General features: G+C 40.6%; 2 protein-coding genes across 2 annotated transcripts in view; both read right to left on the reverse strand.

Moving 5' to 3' along the window:
* The window catches only part of LOC311079167 (Fc receptor-like protein 2), a 248,771-nt gene that overhangs the window by 197,754 nt on the left and 29,140 nt on the right, over positions 1-21,877 (reverse strand). The gene's annotated exons all lie outside the window — the stretch shown is intronic.
* On the reverse strand, positions 8,278-11,514 carry LOC311078895 (uncharacterized protein; the record flags this gene model as incomplete). Its single annotated transcript, XM_084107947.1, has 2 exons — positions 8,278-9,868; positions 11,510-11,514. 2 exons carry the CDS (start codon positions 11,512-11,514, stop codon positions 8,278-8,280), a joined length of 1,596 nt encoding a protein of 531 aa, XP_083964073.1.

The raw sequence follows: 21,877 nt of genomic DNA on the forward strand, positions 1-21,877 counted from the left end.
CGTAAGATATTACGCAAGTACTCGTTCCCTCTCTAGAGAGAACCGAGGTTACGTTAGTAACCGAGTACGTTTTCTTCGTGTCTCGTGTATTTGTTGTTCTGTGTGTGTGGGTGTGTGTGAGTGGGCATTACTGCTCGTTCCAACTGATCAGCGCGCCAGCTGATCTCATTCCCCGCACCAGCTGCTGCCGATTCACTCACCTATAAAGACTCATCGCACTTTCCTCTCTTTGTCAGATCGTTGTTTGGTGTCCTCAGTGTGTGTTCATCCTGTGCCGTCTACAGTCCTGTTCCTGGTTCTAGTTTCCTGTTCCTGGTTCTAGTTTCCTGTTCGGTGTCTTCGTGGTTTCGTCTCGTCTGGATGTTCACCTGCACTGGATTCACCGTCACCACTCTTCACCAGCACGCTGACCATCTTGTCCCTGCGCCACTAGCCCACCCGAGTTTATGAACTGTGTTTGTGTCTTCTGACCAACCAATAAAGAGTTTACTTGCACCCTTGCTTCCGTTATTGTGACTGTCAAAACATTTTAGTAACTAAACTGAATTTTATTAGGTTTAGTGACAACATGTTACAATGTTTACATGGTACAATTTCTGGTAAGCTATGCTTTTTTATTATTTCAATTCAATTATTGTCATTTGATTTAATATTGACTCATTTGGATAAATATTAGGTAGGCTACACAAGATAGGCAAAAAAACAACTCACCTAATGCTGTAAACATACAGAGAGCCCTATCAGCTATTTAAGGTTAAAAATAACTCAAATATATAATGCATTTTTTTTTATTATAATAACTTTATTTAATGATATAAGTAAAAATATAATAAATATGTACTCTCTATAGCTCTTTTTTTCTAGCCAACTAACGTGCTATAGCCTGAATGGCTTCCTGAGGTAAATGTTATGTGACATGATTGTTCTCCAGCTGTTTTATTGACCCCTTTGTTTGATTGATTGGTCTATATTATGTATGAGGAATATACATTTCGGTAAGTTGTACTGTATCTTTCAACAGTGTTCATTCGTGTTTATTTACTATTAGCTAATACAGATGATCGGGTCACGTGCCGCTAGGGATCTGTCACGTCACATTTACAAGCGGCAAAACGGCATTTATTGTTTGAATTTCATAATAAAATTGACAGAATCTGAGAGCTGAGATTGTTTTATATCATAAGTAACTGCTCTGTCTAGTCTGTTGGTCTCCGTGTCCTCTTTGCTTCACGATTTTTCTGTGCGTGAGAAAATGGATGTGTGGCGTGAGAGCGTGTGAAAAGTTCAATTGCGTGAGTCTCACGGTGAATGCTAAAGCAGATCTGCTATAGTACAACATTCTCAGTTCCATGGTTAACACGTGCAGCTTTCTTACATGTACACAATCTCCACACTTGAAGGGTGGTGGTCTAGCTCCAGGTTTCAGATCTGTGAACCATTTCTACTTTAGCTGAACCCGCTGCACACAGTCACGTATATATGCAATTGTCACTTCCTCACCATGAGCTGTTGTGGTAGACAGAGTGTTTAACTTTGTGCACATCTTCCTCCCTCTTAACAGTTCAGAAGGTGATCCTCCTGTGGTCGTGTGCTGCAACAGTTTTCAAACAAGAGGTTTTTTTTAGTGATGTCTGCCCACAGATCTTTTCTACTTCGATGTGTAAAGTTGAGGTGTAAGAGCTGTTATGTTTCTGCACTCTTCCATTTTTAACAAAAAAAAAAAAAAAATTGTCTAAAAACTATTTTGTGATGTTTTGTGATTTAATTTTTTGCCCTTTATAGAACATCAATGCCTCTTTAAGAAATGAACTCCATTACTTATGTTTGTTTTCAGGGATGATAACGTTTTATACTTGTGCTACAACTCTTAGGCCTCTGCTACAAAACTTTCACCCTCTGTAGCTCCAGTGCTATGTGCAAAAAAAGGTTATCGTACAGCCCTGTGTATTACATATTTCTAGCACTGGTGAAACAACAGGGCCCAAAATGTAACAATCCTATCTCCCACAATGTGACAGTTTAAGGCTTTAATTGAGTCCATCCCCAAAAGTGGTGAACCCGTTTTGACCACATAGCAATTTGCACTGGGTGCAACACCATCATGCGACACAGGACGACTTGTTCACAACATTGTCAACACTTTACTCCCTTTCTTTCTACTTTTTAACAGCAGACAATTCTCTCTCACAGCCTCTAGTGGACTGGTCTAGTATTGCAGTCTATGAACATCAACACAGAACATAACAATGTGTATGGAAGTAAAATAATGACAAATGTTTTTGAGACAAAAAAGCTTGTTGAATTGCACTACTCAAAAAAATTTGCATTGCATTTAAGCTGTGAATATTTCAACTCAAAATATTTCCCACACGTTTTCATTATTAAAAATTCAATAATCCATATTCACCTTTCAGATTTCACTTCCAAAATATTCATTCTGTTTAAAAATACAACCTATAATATTTGACCAGCAATTTTCGGTCCATTTTATTTCTCTTTACAAATTCGCTTCCACAAATTCAGTGGTTCAAATTCGACAGAAAATTCAACATTTGACATCCGGGAACGGCAGGAATATCAGTAGATTGCTGATTGATGATCTCCACAGCTTGTTAGTCGGCCTCACCTGCAGGGGGTGCAAGCGGCTGTTGACGAAGAAAACTATAGAGCAACGGGTGAGAGACTCATTCATTCGTTGAATTATCGAGGGATTTGTGAAGAAGAGTCCAAAACTGCAGGAGCTTGTTGATAAATGTGGAGGCCGCTGTCACATCATTGACAATAAACACTGGAATGACTCTCAGTTAGGCTACAGGAACAACAGGGTTCATGTGAAAAATATGCTGGAGACCATCGACAAGATGGTGAAAGAGAACGGCTGCTACACCAATGAGCTGCTGTCAAGTGAGAGTTGCTGACAGCAAGTTGTTAAGGTGGCTGCTCAACCTTGTTTTAACGTGAGCAGAGAGAGCTCCTAAACACGAATATTTATTAACAATCTAATTAAAACCAATTACAGATTAAAAAGAAAAACGATAGACAATGCACTCACCCTGATTTAATATCGGCGCACACACACGTAATCACAGGCACACAGAAGTCATACGATGGGTCCTTTAGCGAGTCAATCAACAACAGCTGGTACTCTGATGCGGCTATTAGGAGGTGCCCCTCCGATGGAAGCCCCAAAGGCACGCGCTAGGCATTGTAAATCACTCAAACAAACAAACTTCCCAAAAGGTACAACGGTACTACATTAAAACTTAAATGTGGATGTCACCCCAAAAACACGCACAGCCTCGATGGCCTAGTGTCACACTAAACAAATAAAGAAATAATGCAACGTCACTTAATACTTAAATCAAAACAACCAGCTGCACAGCTGAAACACATACCTCTGCGGTCTCTTGGAATGAAGAAAAGGGGCGGGCTTTCGACAATGACGCATCCCAGGAGGCATAAACAATGAGTCTATACGCTAAGGGTGGGACCCCATTGGCCATATACGTAATGAGGATGACGTAGCAACGAGTCACTCATTTCACCACATGAAGTTTGCCATGTGGGACAGGGCCATACATTTCACTCAAATAGTCTGTCATGAGCAATAATACAAACTGCACACATTCACATTTACAATAAACTCAGTTCTTGAATTCACATAACAATAATGGAAAATTATACACATGCATATATGTTTACCACATATTAATCAACACAAATAACTCATTATTAAGTCAAAATGGGTCAATACAATACCTTTCCAGATAATTGTAAACAAAAAATTGTAAGACCTGGTTTTCCTGCTAAGACGAAAGCTGAGATCAACCCCCTGCAATAAAGCAATAAAACACACCCTGGAGAGACGATCTCAAAGATAGATCACAGGACATCGCCTTGCCCAAACTTATCTACTCTCCTCTCTCCTGAAACCAGATGTTTGTGTAGTAAAATATTTACAACATTTTGTTCTGGTCTGTGTATATAAGGGAAAGTGGCAGAGCAGTCTTTGGGAATCTGTAACCAGAAAACCCCCATGCAGTGCTGTGTTGGTGTCTTACACTCGGAACACACTCACACACCACTGTGTGTCTCTGTCAGGTGCGTTTCTTACTGTTAGACTCATCTTTGAGCAACTGATGTCATGTATTTATTATTTCTGAATTGGCATCTAATTGTTTACTTGTGTAAATGGTATGATACATTTTTACCTGACAAATACAATGTTATATTTAATGAATTATATATGATTCTGAAATCATTATTTCGATTTCGAACAATTATTATTTATATATTAAAGGTTAAATGTAAAATAGTTTGCACTGCATCCTCGGTCTATTTCAGAACTGGCTAGTTTGTGTCGGTGAGCTTACATTTCATGATGTGACGTCTCAAAGCAGCACCTTAATGAATGAATAATTGAAGGTATGGGATACCCAGAATAATCAAAGATCTAAATTAAAACATATCAATATTTATGATTATTTTCTAATAACATACACAATCTAAATTTGATAATCATTTGAAAATTGGAGTCAGATTAAACGCAGAGCTAAAGTAAAATTTAAACTAAATTCTAATAAATAAAGTGAACTTTACTGGAGCGCTGAAAGGACATACACACATTATTCCTTCGCCCACACCATTGGATTATGTCGTTGGGCTGACGGGTGGTCTTTACAAAGTGGTGACCCCGACGTGATCTCCAGTGGGCAAATGTATTTTCAGTGAAATATTGTGACTTGCAACAAGCAAGAGGTTGGATCTTCTTCTCTTTCTTCAGCTGTTGTGGTGAGTCAATTCTTATTTGCCTTTTAGAAATGTTGAGGGAAAGACAGACCCTAACCCAGCCCCTCTTACAACAGAATATAATTATTTTTCAAAATGTCTGGCAAATTACTTGGGTTTGGTTGTGCACATGGATCAAACATATTGCATTCCAAAAAGGTCTATTATGGATAATTTATTTTTAGTACCAGACATTGTAGATATTTGTAATGGTTTCAATGTGAATGCTGGATTAATTGCCCTGGATCAAGAGAAGGCTTTTGATCGTGTTGATCACAATTATCTTTTTTATGTATTGAAGGCTTTTGGTTTTGGTGGAACATTTTTAAATTTGATAAGAGTTATTATATAATGGTGCATCATGTATGGTTAAGATAGGGGCCACTTTGAGTCGCCCAAATCCTATTTTAAGAGGTATTAGGCAACGCTGTCCATTGTCTGGTCAACTATATAGTTTAGCAATTGAGCCGCAAATGATTATCAAAAGCAAAATTGCGAGGGTCTAGTGGAGAATGTCAGGGTTCTGCCCTGGCAGTGTTGTCTGTGTTGTCTCTGTTCAATGTATCTATGTTTATGTTGTGCTTAAACACATGGTTGTGTCTTTGTTTGTGTTTGCCATGTGCTCCTCTGTCCCTTCCTCCTTGTTTCCTGTTACCACGCCCCCTTGTTTAGTTGAGTCCTTGTTTGAGTGTTGGCACCTGTCGTCTCGTTAAGTCCTTGTTTGTCTGAGTGTGCTCACCTGTTCCTGCTCATATGTGTGCTCATATGTTTGCTCTTTCCCTCTTGTGTTTGCCAGTTCGTTAAATGTTGTACTTCAGAGTACTGCTGTGTCTCAGTATCGTTCCTCTTAAGTCGTTAGTGTTTTGTTGTAGAAGTTTGTTAGTGCTCTGTTTACTGCCATTGGCTCTGTCTTGTTTCCCTGTTCCAGTCCTGTACCAGTCCTGTTCCAGTCCTGTCCTAATCCTGTCCAGCAAGCAGCCTTGTTCTGAGCCTGAGATACCTGAGCGTCAAGCTGTAAGAAGTCAAGCTGTAAGAAGTTCCTGTCTGGCTTTAGCTGGTTACCTCTGGTCTCACTCTGATCTGCCATATCTTCACTCCAGCCTACGGATACCTCATTACATCTGCTGCTCTGCTGTTGGCATTGTCTCATCTCTACCTATTGTTTGGATTGCTACCTTCTCCTACCTCGTCGTGTCATCTGTTTATCAATAAAGCTGTTAATTGTCATCCTGCATTTGAGTTCTCCTTCACAGATCCACAACAGGAGAAAGTGTGCAGCAAGTTGTCTAAATGGAAAATGATTGCTACCTCAGTTGTCCAATAGGGGAAGGATTTCAGTGACCAATAATTTGGTTGCTTCTACTCTGTGACATAAAATAACTACAGCCACCTGCTGGACTTATTGAGGAAATTCAAAGGAAACTTGTGAACTTTTTTTGCTCTGGACAACACTGGATTCGTGCTGCTGCTTTATACCTTCCGACTCAAGAGGGAGGTCAAGGGTTGATAGACATCAGATCCAGAAGTATGGCTTTCTGGTTACAAGCAGCTTAGAGACTGTTATATCATACGGATGCATCATGGCTAAAGACAGCTTTTGCTCTTCTCAGGAGGGTCAGAAGTATGAGATTGGACAACATTTGTTCTTAATGGAGCTCCAGAATGGTGATCGTGTGAATCTTACATCTTTCTATAAGTCAGTTCTGGAGGCATGAAAGGTGTTTACTATTTCACGTACATCGGATAAAGGTGTTTACTATTTCACGTACATCAGATACCCATGCTGGATTATGACTTTTTGAAGAGACAATCATTTTTCTTAATGACTTTCTACCTTCAAGACCTATGTCTGGTCCCAGTCTGTGTGCATGTTTAATTGCTGCTGGATGCACAAAGTTGGGACATATTTTGATATATTAAGCTCAGAGGTATTGAGTGAAAGGATTGGGGTGAGATCTTTGAGGCTGCTAAAACAAGCTACTCCTGAAATATTCAAGTCTTTGTATGTGGCTCATAAGACTTTGACAAATGACTCAGTATCCATTTATCAATGGAGAAAGGGGGTTCCTTATGTTTTCCCCTCTCTTAATGTGACTATTGCTGTGGGAGAATGGCAAGAGGACAGGAAGTGTTGTTTTTTTTTGTCTTTTGAAACCCCTCAGCTTGGTGTCTTTGAGGAAGTTGGGAAAAAAGCTCTATATTTCCTGTGTGAAGGCATCCAATGCTTATCTTCTGAGTGGAAATGGACTGATCTTTTTGTAACTATCTCTTCCACTAGAGGCTGCTGGCGGTCGTAATGTACATGGGGCAATAGCCACAAACAGAAACAGCACATTGATCCTTCTGTAGGGGTGGGTTGTCCTTTCTGTATAGATGTGGAAACGTTTTTTCATTTATTTGTACAGTGTTCTCCATTAAATGATTTGTTTTCATTTTTATCTCTATGGTTTATTGACATTGGTGAAGCTTTCTCTTTTGAAATGTTTATATATGGTCCTAGTTATACAGAAAAAGTTGAATTTATTAAATTTTGTGTCTGGTACAGCAAAACTTGCTATTTGGAAATCCAGAAAAAAAAAAAAGTTGTTGGGACAGGGTTCTCTGGATGTGTTTAAGATCTTCAAGTGGCGGCTCAGCTTAGAATAGAGCATGTCTATTATAAAATGGTTAAATGTGTAAATTCTCTCGATGAGGTCATTTGTGCAGTAGATGATGATGATTTAATTCTTACTTTTTAAAATGTTTTCTTTTTTTTATTATTAACAGTATTTATTGTTTTTGTTTTGTTTGTAAGATAATGGTGAACACCTTATTGTTTTAATAAATGTGTATTTAAATTAAACTCTCTCTCTCTCTCTCTCTCTCTCTCTCTCTCTCTCTCTCTCTCTCTCTCTCTCTCTCTCTCTGTCATTGTTATAAGTAGCAGTGGGTGGTAATAGACAAGAAATGTACAGTTTTCTACCATCTTGCTGATAACATTTATTTAGTCATTCGGCAGTCTTGCAGCCTGAACCCCTGCAGGAACTCCAACCTTACATAGGATGCTTTCTCAAAAATTTCAATTATTACCCAAGTTAAATATTATCTGAAGTTAAAGAGGTTGGCTGGCTTGACTAAATTTTTTGCCTGGAATAGAAATCAAATGAAGAAAATATCAAGTTTATGATGTATGAAATTTATTTATTTTAGTTATAACAATATATACAGATAATTGTATAATCTGAATGAAATAACAATTTAAGCAAAAGAAAAAAAAAAAACACTTATTTGCAACATTTTCTGTTAAGATATCATCCATTACCCAACAATTAGACTAATAATTTAAAGCAAACCATGGAGTATTTATTGATTGGTTAAACTAATAATTTCTAAAGATTATGGTATTCTTGTTCATTTATTTATCATGCTGCAGTAAATTCAATTATGTACTTTCTCATTGCAAGCAGTCTTAATTTGCATTGATTCATCTCTTGTCTTCCCTGCATTTGTTCATTGCCCACCAAGGAAAAGTTTTGCCAGACCGGCTTTCAGATAACTCAGAGCATCTTTATTGGCTTCTTCAGCTACAGCAGTTTTCCTCATTTCCTCCAGTTCTCTGACCCAGTTTTCTTTCCCAGCCTCCCTCACTCTGGGGATGAAGAAGTCCAGATGCTGAAGAGTGAAGGCCGAGTCTGGCTTTAATGCGATTTGAGACAGATGCTTGATGATCTTGTATGCATTGAACAGAAGAATTTGCTTCTGGTCCTCAATCTCCTTCAGATCTTTCTCAATTGAATTCATTATAACCAAAAACCTCTTGTTTTTTTCCTGAGCTTTTTCATAATCCTTATTAAATTCATCAAATTCCATCATTGTGACTGAAGATTTGATGATGTATTTCTTGTTTTCTTTGACGTGTTTGCTGTGGTGACACTTCCCTGAGCACACGGTACAGTGGCCGTTTTTCATGACTTCACATTTGCTGGGATCAGAAACCCACCAGCAGTCAAACTCATGGCAGTTTTCCTCACAGACAGTGCAGGTCGTCGCCTTCCTGTGCTTCCATGAAGCGCTTTCAATGGGAACCTTCTCTTTGACAGACTTTTTGAATTTAATGTTGAAGTTTTTACAAGTCTCAATCTTTTCCTTGTTTTGTTTCATTGCCTCTTGGATCTGAAGTACTTCAGCCTTTTTCTGTTCTTTCTCTTGAATTCGCAGCTTTAAGTTGCAGATGGATGCTTCTAATATTAAGCGCTCCATCAGGACATCTGAACTCAACTCTAAACTTATTCTGTTCATTCCATGCAGAAACTGAAGGAAGTCATTCATGCCATCCATGCTTTCTTCCCAGGCATGTCTTTGTGCTTTAATTTGTCGTTCATTAGTGTGACGAGCGTCAGCCTGCCGGTTGTTGAATAAGAAATTAACAGGTTGGTTATTGCGGTCTCGTCTGCAGGGGATTTTAGCTTTATTAATGGCGCTGAGGACGTTTTTAGGTGGTAGACCATCAGAGTGTGTCATAAGAAACACAATGTTGTTCACAATGTCTTTTCCAAACAAAGACAGAATTGAACTGATAATGTAATGCTGTCTGTCCGAGAGGCGATTCTTAGATGCTTGAATCACAAAACACACGGCGTCGACTTCACGAACTCCATCACTGCTTTGAAACAACATGGATAAATTTGCAGCAACGTCCAGATCTTTTTCCAGTCCTCTAGTGTCTCCGTATCCTGGAGTATCAATGATGGTGAGAGATATGGGACTCTTAATAGGACAGACCTCATACATGGTGATTTCAGAGGTTTGTGATTCTGATTGGTCTCTGGCTTCTTCTTCTGTGATTTCATACCACATTTCTTCCTCAAACTTCACATCTAGTAAGTAATTGACCATGTTGTTGATGAGAGTCGTCTTGCCAGCACCGGTTTCTCCCACCAGAAGAACAATTTTGTTTTGTTTACTGGTGTCCTTTTTCCCATAAGTCCATTTTCTCACTTTTCCATAATCATCAAGCACTTTTCTCTCTGTATGAAGACGATATCGTTTCGGAGGACCTTGATGAATAAGAGTTGATGTACGTGGTGGAAGATTTGGCTGTCTGTAAAATAAGGAGGCAAATGTTTATCAAATTGTTCGCACTGAATGAATTGAACACTAGAAATACCCATTAAAAATACAGACATTTTGAAAAAAAAATAGTTGTTTTTTATGTCAAATAATTTGACATAAATCACAGCAAAATCCCCAGTCTCAGTGTACATATTAGGGCTGGGTAATGTAAGAATTGATAAATTAGGAAATTCCAGACAGTCTGTTTTGGGGTGACCAGGCCCTGAGAGGACAAAAGGACCTCTCTGAAGATTACCATTTGAACTGGCCCTCGTGCACCATCGAGACGAAAGTCTCACCTCTGAGTCATCCTAATCTACATCTCCTTCCCTCTCCCCTCACCCCCTCTCTCTCAGGCTCAGACAATCACCTGATTTCACCCAAGAAAATGTATAGTTTAATGTGAATGATTATCACAGAGTATTTTCATGTTTGGTATCATTTAAAATGTCACAGTGCGACTGGTACAAATGTCCTATTTCCAGAATAAGTGAAACACAAGGTAATAAGGTTTTTGAAGGTTTATGGATAACTAGCATACAAGGAGGGGTTGGTCTCTCAAGCAAATGGCCACGAACCCCCAAGAGGTGTTACAGTGTACCTCTGAATGCAAATTTCTATTGTAAGCACATGGTTCCAGGTGAAAAGGTTTGTCTATTTAAGGAAGTGCAGCAGGGAGATCGGGGCCTTTTCTGTACCTCAGAATGGTCCGTGAGGTTGAGAGTGAAAGCTCTCAGCCTCATGTATTGCTTAATGTTGGGTATGCATCTCTTTTCTTTATTCCAGAGAATATTGATGTTTTGTATCGATTATCTTTGAATTGATTATGAAATTGGCATGATACATATACCTGACGTAATAAATTGTTACATTTGATTATTCTAACTGACTTTGATATTATTTCCATTGAAGAGTTAAACGGAATAGTCAAACATTTGCTCACTTTTAGTGAGGCACAGATATTATTAAAACCTTTCATTTATGGAGTCAGATGAATTAAACGAGAGAATACATAACTAAATGTATTGTAAATTTAACCAACCAATACTTTGCATGAGTGAGGACAGAGCATGTGAGACCTTCCCTGTGTTATTGGAAAACCGGCATATTGGACCAATTTCACGGGCCTTACAGTAAAAAATATCGATTCTCCGATTTTAATCGATATTCAATTTAACAGAACGATATCGATTCGGGAAATCCCCGAATCGATTCTTGTGCGTGCTTTGCTTGAGGGGATGTGAATATTATCTGTACTTTGCCTCTCGTCCTGAAGATGTCGCCTTCTTTCGAGATGCTCCACTTAAAACAAATCAAACCAAAACAAATAAGACAGAGGATCATGGCGGAAGGTCACGGTAGCCAATTGAAGCCAGCGCCGGCGAAATTAAAGTCTGATGTGTGGAAATATTTCATGTTCAAAGGCAGTGACGGTAAAGACGAGGTCGACAAAACCACTGTCGTTTGCAAGTTGTGTCCGCAAGAGAGAACAACAAACCTACGAAACCATCTGACCAGACGACACGCTGACAAGCTATTTGATTTTTGTGATTCTGGACAGCAACGTCTAGACGTTGCATTTGCCTGCAAACTACAGTCAGATTCACCTCGCGCTAAGAAAATAACAGACGCCATAGTAATGCTGATTTGCAAGGATTTACGCCCCTACAGCATAGTTGAGAACGAGGGCTTTCAAAATCTTATTAATGTTTTGGAACCACACTACGTAATGGTAACGCGCAAGTACCTCAGTAAAGCGGTTAAGACCAATGTCGCAGCGTCTCTCCAGTCGGCAGAAAGAGTTGCCCTTACCTGTGACAGCTGGACATCCAGGGCGACTGACTCGTATGTCACCATCACATGTCACTATATCGCAAATGACTGCACACTCGTGTCGCATGTTTTGCAAACCCAAGCTGTTCACACCAGCCACACAGCAAGTAACATTGCAGCATTGTTGAATGAGGCCTTAAATGAGTGGGGTATTACCGAGAAAGAACCGGCCCTGGTTACCGACAATGTAGCCAATATGGTTCGTGCGGCGGAATTAATGAATGTGCTTCACATCGGTTGCTATGCGCACACGCTGAACTTAGCATCGCAAGCAGCACTCAAACTCCCAAAAGTGGCTCAATTGCTTGGCAAAGTCAGACAAATCACTGCCTTCTTTCATCGAAGCAGCATCGCCAGCCATACTCTGAAAGTCAAACAAAAGCTACTGGATCTACCCTCGCATAAGCTGAAGACTGACGTCGTAACTCGGTGGAACAGCGCACTGGAGATGCTAGAGCGGTTCCTGGAACAGCAGCCAGCCATATCCGCAGCGCAGCTCTCACCTGAGGTTAACAGAAGTGAGAAAGATCTCTGCACTTTGTCAGACGCTGACATAACGGCAGTAGAAGATGTAGGGGTGACCCCAAATAGTCGAAGATCCGATGCTTCGATTGAAGGAGCCTGATTCAACTACCGATCTCACGGTCGAATCTTTGCAGAGGTGTTATGAAATGAGGATCATGCCACTTTGGCTATATGAGGGCGCTCATGTCTGATTTCACATAGAACCACATACCGGTTTTCTGTCAATACGTTAATATTCAGCCTATTATGATAATGCTGTATATAAAAATGTGCAAAGAAATAAGCTTTTAATAAATATTTTTTAACGTGCGTGAATAAATCCAAACACCCCGCGTCCGCGTGACAGATTTAAGTTTCACTTTCAATCCGTAACCGACAGAGGAGCGTCTTGGCGGCAAGGATTTAAATCTTTAACAATGTCTGGGATAAGAAAATATAAAGTGTGGATGTACACCGTCAGAAAGGATATTCTCCGAGGCTGGATTTAGCATCAGGAAAACCATGATCGCATTTCTGCCGGCCAACATTAACAAGTTTCACGCTAGAATGTATTTTATCCGCGCGCACAATTTGAAAAGACTCCAACGGACACAGACAGAGTGAAAGACTGGATTTGTTCTCTCGATCAGGTAGGATAGGCTACAAGTGATTTCAAAACTTTTTAGCCGGTTCTAATTAGATTTTTAGATGCTGTGAGTGTGAACATTTTTAGCTAAAAAGACTGCCACTCCAGTTTAGCATTTTGTTTCTGCAGTTAAAAAGACAAAGTTGAAAATTCTGCCTACTATCGTTATTTTAATAGTTTCTTTATTTTTATTTTATTTATTGATCTGTCAGGGTTATCTAATCTAACTATTTGTGGCTTGTGTTTTGAATATATGTTCCCCTGCACTTTAGGCATTTTGCACACATTTGCTCCTCATCTTGTGACTTGATTCTGATTTATTTCGTTTTGTATTTTTATTTATTAGAAAGGTATATTCTGTTCTAATTTAATTTAGTAAATTAATTTTTTTATTTTTTCGGTTTATCGATGTTGTGGTGTATAGAGCCTGCTCGCACAGGTAATTTAGCCGATTTAATTTGATTTGTATGTGAAATGCAAATCCTGTCTGTGGCCTTTCTGGAGTTATTTATGTTATTTCTTAGTTTTATTGATCCAAAATGTTTTTATACATTTTCTTCTATATCTTTGTGTGATTTTCTGTACATCGCGGCTTTGAAATGTTAAAGCCCCGCCCCCAGCCACACCCCCATCGCCATACACATGATTCGACTATTAGTCGACTATAAGCAAGATATGACGATTCTGATTCGACTATGAAAATCTATAGTCGGGGACACCCCTAAGAAGATGTAGTGAAGGCTCTGAATCACATGAAAGCTGCTACACTAGCCATGTCTGAGGAGTGCTCACCAACTTTTTCAGTCATTGGTCCTCTGCATGCACGGCTGTTACAGGAGATGAGAATTGCACCCAGCGACTCCACAATCATCAAGGACTTTAAATCCACTATAAATGACAACCTAATGTCAAGGTATGGTTACTTGTTTAAAATTTTTATTAAACTTTTTTAAAATTCTGTAGTAGGCTAGGTGTTGATTTATTAAACTTTTTTTTTAAATTCCGCAGTAGTGTTGATTTATAGACCTTGTGTAAACTAAATATAGATTTACATACATTAAATAGATTTAAAACCATATATAGATTAAAACAATCAATTAAATGTAATCAGCAACACTTAAATAAATTACTATGTGAAATTGACTGCATATGACAAAAAGTTATTTAAATATGTGGAATTTCCTCAAGATATGCTGGCCTGAAGGGAACATTGTATACAGCATCAGCACTAGATCCTCGTTTTAAGGCCCTTCCCTTCTTGTCTGAAGAGGATCGTGACAACACATTTTCAAGTCTGATGAGGGAAATTGTTAGTCTGGAGCAAATGAAAACACTGAAGGTAATGGCGCTTTTCCACTGCATGGTACGGTACGGCTCAGTTCGGTACGGCACGCTTTGGCGCTTTTCCACTGCATGGTATGGTACGGCTCGGTTCGGTACGGCTCACTTATGGTGCATTTCCACTGCATGGTACGGTACGGTACAGCAGATCACTGATTGGTCAGACAGAATCATCACTACCAGCATCATTGTATTTACAACACGAGACACCAAACCCGCTAGATTTAAATAGCCAGTAGTAAACAGCCAACACTGTAGCGCCTGTTTTAAAAGTATTTGCTTCAAAAAAAGAGTATAAACTTCAAAAAAAGAAATGGCTGAATCGTGGTCAGTGGACGAGGTGCAGACGTTCCTCTCGTTGGTTGCCGAGGAGTGGATGGGGAAACACGGAATGAAAAATTCGCATTTAATATGATGATGTCATCATGGTAGTAGAGATGGCAACTATAACGATCAGTCCCACCCACTTTGAAGCGGTACTAACTGCAGTGGAAAAGCAACCGAGCTAAAGCGAACCGAACCGCACCATACCGAGTCGAGTCGTAAAACGCAGTGGAAAAGCGAAGTGAGCCGAACCGTTCCGCGCCTAGTCGAACCATACCGAGCCGTACCATGCAGTGGAAAAGCGCCATAAGTTGTACCTGTGTAGAAAGGAAATAGTGTTTTGGTTTACTTTGATCAGAACTTCCAGATGGTCTTTTCTTGGTGATAATTTATTATCATATTTTAAATGTAATTTTAAATTATTTTATCTTTTAGCAACAAGGAACTGATGGTGCTTGCGGTGAAGTCACTGTGCCTGTTCAGCAGAATGACAACTCCTTGGGTCCTCCTGATGATGTGAGAGATGCAGAAGCCCCCACATCACCCAAGAAGCCAAAAACATCTGCACTGATGGATCTCCTTGGACCAGTCTACAAAGCAGCAACCCCAGCATCAAAGAAATCTGTCACTGAAATTGTAAAGGAGGAAGTGGCAAGGTACAGGGAAGTGAAACCTGTCCATGCAGAAGAGTATCCTCTTTTAGCACAACAAGCAAAGCAATATCTCTGTGTGCCTGGAACAAGTGTTCCTGCTGAGAGAGTTTTTTCAACTGCTGGTGATGTAATCACAGCGCAAAGAAGCTGCCTTAGGTCAGACCATGTTGACCAGCTTATCTTCTTGCAGAAAAATCTGTCAATAAAAAAATGAGTTGTAGGGTCGTTATATTTATGAACAGTTACTTTAGTATGTTTGGGTTAGGGTTAGCAATGTCCAGACAAGGGCTTTATGAGCATGTTTTAAAATTTGTTTTATTTCTTAAAATTTTCAAGGTGTTAATGAATTTCAGTGTTGCATGGTTTTTTTTTGTGTGGTTTTTTTACAGTAATGAGTATTGTGCAGTTTGTGCTATGTGCATATTTATGAATTCTTGTTAAAGAACTGTTAGTTATGTATAGTACGGTTAGTATGTATACGCAATGTCCAGACAAGGGGTTTATGATCCGTTTTGAATTTTGAAAAAAAAATTGTTATATTTCAATGTTGCACATTTACAATGTTTTGTTGTTTGTTTTGTTTTTTACAGTAATGTGCACTGTGCAGTTTGTGCCTACATTGTGTGCATTGTATGTTCATATTTATTATTATTTAAATCTGTAACAATGTTTGTTATCAAAGTTAAAGTAAAAATGAATTAATCATAATTGTGTGGGCCCTGTTGTTATTGAAAATGTGTATTTCAGTAATATAGCTAAGTAGGAGGGTTTCAGTTACCAGCATTTATATTGAAATATGGATTCCATGTCTACAAAATTAACATTTTTAATAAAATATTGATAACTAATCAATATTGAATCGAATCGAATCGAAATCGAAATCGAATCGAAACTATACAAATAAGAATCGAATCAAATTGAATCGCCAAATTGTTCACAATTCCCAGCCCTAGTACATATGTGTCCAACTACAAAGACCATTAATGGTGACGCTTGATGACAATGAGCAGAATCACTGAAGGAAAGAGAAACAACAAGAACAGAAAAAAGAGAAACAAGCGGTGTGTTGGACTTGAAATGGCGCTGCACAGACCGAACTGTGAATGAATTCAAAGTACCAAGAGAATGATTAGAGATCAAATGCTTTTGAATCGCTCTTGCTGTACTTTGAGGTGATAAACCGATCGGTCTGTGTAACGCCGGTTCAAGTCAAACAAGCCTAAGAACTACAACTGACTTTTAGCCATTACACATTATTTCAGAGCGTTGTTCATTTAACACCGTGGGTGTTTCTGTTCTTCACCACTAGTGTCACCACTAATGGTCAATCATCACTTAATTAATCACTTAATTAACTCCTTAACTTCAACGCTGCTTCAGTGTTATTTTAACACTCTGTAGTGTGGATACATGAACACTGAGGCCCTGTCCACACGAAAAAAGGTATTTTCAAAACTGCAGCTTATTCTATGCGCTTTGCCAATCATCCACACGCAAACGCAGTATCCGGTCACTGAAGCCAAACCTTTTTGAAAACTCCTGCCAGGGTGAAGAATTTCAGAAACTCCTGTTGCAGTGTTGTTGTGTAGACGGTGAAACCAGAGATTTGGGCTTGTGACGTCGGAACCGGTGTAGGATTGAAAATAATCCAAAATATTTTAAATGCTTGACTGTTTTTCTACCCCCTCTTTCTACCACAAGGACCATTTGGAGCACAGAGGGGCTGATAGTGATCTAGGCATGCCAAATGTTTGTACTTTGGGGGTCGATGAATTTTCACACCTTTAGTACAGTGGTGGAAGTGTAATTATCTGATTGGTCAGTTTGAATGTCTCACATTTGGGTTTTAGTCACATGGTCAAGGAAAGGATAAAAGAGGATTGTAACTGTTGCTCTGTCTCTTTGATGCTCTGACTATCTTCTTCTCTGGGTCCCTTTATTGGGGCCTCCTTTCTTCTCTCTCTCTCTCTCTCTCTCTCTCTCTCTGGTAACATTTTTCATATATGCTGGGTACAATTAATAATATAAGTTATCATCATCTCATATATTTTGTAACTATTTTAAGTGTAACCATAACCATAATTTGTCATTAAACCTTTTCAATTGCAACTAATGTACTAGTTTTGTTTTGGTATTGACTTTGAAGTGCTACATATTGCAATACAATATTGTCACTATCTATAGCAACGCTCTCCCACAAATATTAAGCTATTGTAACTGCACTTATTTCCGTCGTTGGTATAAGTGGCAGTGGGTGACAAGAAATGTGCAGTTTTCTACCATCTTGCCAAAAACGTTTCTTTAGTCATTCGGCAGTTCTTGCAGCCTGAACCACTGCAAGAATTCCACCCTTACAGAGGTAATAACCTTTTTTTGCCAGGCTTCTGATTGGCCAACATGGCTTCACAGTTTGAGTTACACCTGTTGGTTTGGCATGTTTTTGCGTTTACGTGGACACAATCTATTTTTAAAAACGAAGAAGGAAAAAATCTGTTTATAAAAATACCAGTGTACATGTGGACTAGGCCTGAGGGGTGTTAATTTAAAACTGGGGATTTTGTTGTGCAGAAAACAAGATGTCTTTGTAAGTTATTGTTGTTAAATTTTACATTTAAGTAGTGTTTAGCATAGGCCTACTCTTAACGTTAGTTTTCATTAATATGGAAAAACATGCATTTTCATAGTTGCAGCAACATTTTAATTATACTTTTAAGTGCAATTGTTTAAAAATGTGTTTGTCCCGATGTAGTGCAGGCAGGAGTCGAAGAGGAGTCAAAAGTTCCAATACAAACTTACTTACAATATAATTCAAACAGGTACAGACAGGCAGAAGGTTCACACACACTTAATAGGACTGAGAACTGATTTGATTGGCTGAACTAAAAGAAACTAAATAAAAACACCGATTAACAGAATCCAGGCACGTTCAAGTTCAAAACGGTGCGCAACGTTTTGCAACGGTTTCCGGGTTGAACGTCATGTTTCCTGGACCGGTGTGCAACAGGGTTTGAGATACGTTTTCTCTTGTTTGGTGGGTTTGTCAGAACTGCAGTCCAATCAGCAGCAACACGCTGTATTAACTCGCGCAATGGGTTCATAGAAAGTAATTTACAAATGTGCTCGATGCAGCTTGCTATACGCAACCACTGAGGTTATTAGAAGACATGTTTGTCGTAAGTTTTATTGTAAAAATATAGGATATCAACATAATGATGTAGTTGTTTATATTTTTAGCTTCATTGCAAGTGTATGACATTTGGTATAGAAATAAACAATGGTAATTAAGTGCTTTTCCTAAAAATGAGAAAAAAAAATACAGGGTATTAAAACAGCTACAAATAAAGTCAGTATGTGAGGCTAAATAGATGTGTTTTAGTCTGAATTAGGTAAGATGTGTGCATCAGTTTCAGCAATCCCTTCACTCGATTGGGATGTTCTCTTTTGTTCTGGGCGGCAAGTGCAGTAACTGTAACATCGGGCATATTTTGCAGTATTAAACACATATTTATACCGACTTCATCAGGCTCCGAAAATTCTTCACAAAAAACACAAAGAATGGCCTTCTCAGCTGCCATAGTTGCAACTCTTTCGTCATCAGAACAGTGTGTTCAACGCATCACCGTTTCTGTTTAAAAAACGCTGTGCAATGTTTTGTCGGGGAACGCAGCCCAGGTGACATAGATGATGAACTAACACAGGTGACAGAGGAACTGATAAAGGTTGTCAAGGAAACAAATGAGTGGTGGGGAAATAGAATGAAGGAAGACATGTGACTATGAACACACAAACACACACTGATATGTGACAGTACTCCCCCCTCGCAGTAGGCACGTCCTCGAGCCATAGATAGGCCAACTGACTGAAGGCAGGAGGAACCAGGGCGGAGCGGGCGGCCAGGGTGGAGTCGACAGAGGGAGGAGCCATGGAGGAGGCAGGGCTGATGACTCCAGGGGGCCAACAGATGGGGCCGGAGCAGGTGGGAGAGAAAACCAGGGTGGATCCAGAGAGCCGATGAGTCCAGGTGACACCAAGTATTCGGCAGGACACGGTGAAGCCACCGGCCCTGGCGACTGAGGTGCAGGTGGGGGCACAGAAGGCTGTGGTGGAGCCAGAGTAACAAAGGACCAAGGTAAAGCTGGCGGTCTAGGCGGGACGAGACTCTGGACCGGCGATCTCGGCGGGATGAGACTCTGGACGGGCGGTCTCGGCGGGATGAGACTCTGGACGGGCGGTCTCGGTGGGATGAGACTCTGGACGGGCGGTCTCGGCGGGATGAGACTCTGGACGGGCGGTCTCGGCGGGATGAGACTCTGGACGGGCGGTCTCGGCGGGACGAGACTCTGGACGGGCGGTCTCGGCGGGACGAGACTCTGGACGGGCGGTCTCGGCGGGACGAGACTCTGGACAGGGGGTCTCGGCGGGACGAGACTCTGGACAGGGGGTCTCGGCGGGACGAGACTCTGGACGGGCGGTCTCGGCGGGACGAGACTCTGGACGGGCGATCTCGGCGGGACGAGACTCTGGACGGGCGGTCTCGGCGGGACGAGACTCTGGACGGGCGGTCTCGGCGGGACGAGACTCTGGACGGGCGGTCTCGGCGGGACGAGACTCTGGACGGGCGGTCTCGGCGGGACGAGACTCTGGACGGGCGGTCTCGGCGGGACGAGACTCTGGACGGGCGGTCTCGGCGGGACGAGACTCTGGACGGGCTGTCTCGGCGGGACGAGACTCTGGACGGGCGGTCTCGGCGGGACGAGACTCTGGACAGGGGGTCTCGGCGGGATGAGACTCTGGACGGGCTGTCTCGGCAGGACGACTCTGGACGGGCGGTCTTGGCGGGACGAGATTCTGGAACAGGGACAGGAACACGTCTAGGAATATGGACAGTCCTTGGGGCAGGAACGGGTCTGGGAACAGAATGGGGAACAGGTATTGGTGTGGCAGCGGCCATCTTGGATGAGGGCTTAGACCAGGGGTGTCAAACTCAGTTTCTGGAGGGCCACTGTCCTGCAGAGTTTAGCTCCAACCAGCTCCAAAAACACCTGCCTGGAAGTTTCTAATAATCATGAAGACCTTGATTAGCTGGATCAGGTGTGTTTAATTAGGGTTGGAGCTAAACTCTGCAGGGTTGTGGCCGTCCAGGAACTGAGTTTGACACCCCTGGCTTAGACGGTGAGGCGGCGGCCATTTTGACTGAGGGCTCAGGCGGCGGCCATCTTGGCTGAGGGCTCAAGCGGTGAGGCGGCAGCGGTGAGGCGGCTGACGTGAAGATCAGGCTGATCAGGCAGTGTTCTGGATCAGGGCACTATGCTCTCCAGACACCTATTGACGGTCTCTTTCAAGTCCAATCCTTTGGTGTCTGGGAGGACGCTATGGTGGTGGAAAGTTGCCCCAATCCAGAACAGGGTCCTTAGGGTCTCGACATCCAGGGTGCTTGTGGCAGCAAGACACATGAAGTGCTTATAAAAGAAAAAAGGTTAGGGCTCTCCTGAGCCAGGACAATTATTCTGGCACTATCGCCCATTTTGGGCGGTCGGTTCTTCTGTCACGGTGTGGTGCAGAAGAAGAGGAAGAGGAAGAGCAGTCAAAAGTTCCAATACAAACTTTCACTAACAATATAATTCAGACAGGCAGAAGATTCACACACACTGAATTGGACTGAGAACAGACGAAGACTGGCTGAACTGAAAGGAACTAAATACAAACACTGATAAACAAATGAGTGGCGGTAAAATAGAATGAAGGAAGACATGTGACTATGAACATACAAACAAACACTGACACGTGATAGCTTTATTGACTGATGAATGATTTATAAAAAAAATTTGGGTGAAACATTTTTACAATTAAAAATGTTGGTTACATTTTAAAGCAATGAAATCAATTAAATACACCTTCTTGAACTGAGTAAATGCAAGTTAAAAAAAATTAGATCTGAGTAACTGCATTTGGTACAAAAAAAATTGTAGAAATAATGGGGGAGATACTTATTTATGAGTAATATTCACTGTTTTTTGTTTTTATTTATGAGTAATATTAACTTTGTATTAATACTCCACACAACCAAGGTATACATGACATTGGCCTTTATTGTCTGAGTACTGCAGCACAGCATATTTTATACTGTTTTAACATGTATACAACATTGCCTACATTCAAACTCATATAACAAACATGCTCTGCAGGTGAACTTCTAACTTCAGACCGCCGTCCTGCGTTTCACTCATAGCGAAAGATGCTGTGACGCGACTGACTCCATAACCTGCCCATAAACAAACAGTGCACAGTTCTGAGGACATTTTATCATCCAAATTAATTATATTCATTATCTTTAGGAATAAAGTTGTGTTTTATGCAAGCATCAGTCATTTCAATAACGAGAAAAGACAATCGTTTAGCACATTGCGTTCCAGTATTTTGTTTTGCATAAAAAAAAAAAAAAACGATTTAAAGCACAGTAATGATTTTATAGATAAAATAAAACATACACAAACCTGAATTTCACAGAGGAAATGCACCAATTCTGCGCCGCTGAGAAGAGAGAACTGTTCTGGAGACTGGAGGGAGTTCAAACAGCCCGCACTCACTCAACCGTTGAGTTGTCTCACAGTGGGGGAGGGGTGCACTGTTTTAATGTAAACTTACTACATTTCTTAAGTGTGTGTTATAGATCAATACTATTGATTTCAAGTAAGTA

The sequence above is a fragment of the Abramis brama genome (genome assembly GCF_963993115.1).
Source record: "Abramis brama genome assembly, chromosome: 3".
NCBI classification, from domain to species: domain Eukaryota; kingdom Metazoa; phylum Chordata; class Actinopteri; order Cypriniformes; family Leuciscidae; genus Abramis; species Abramis brama.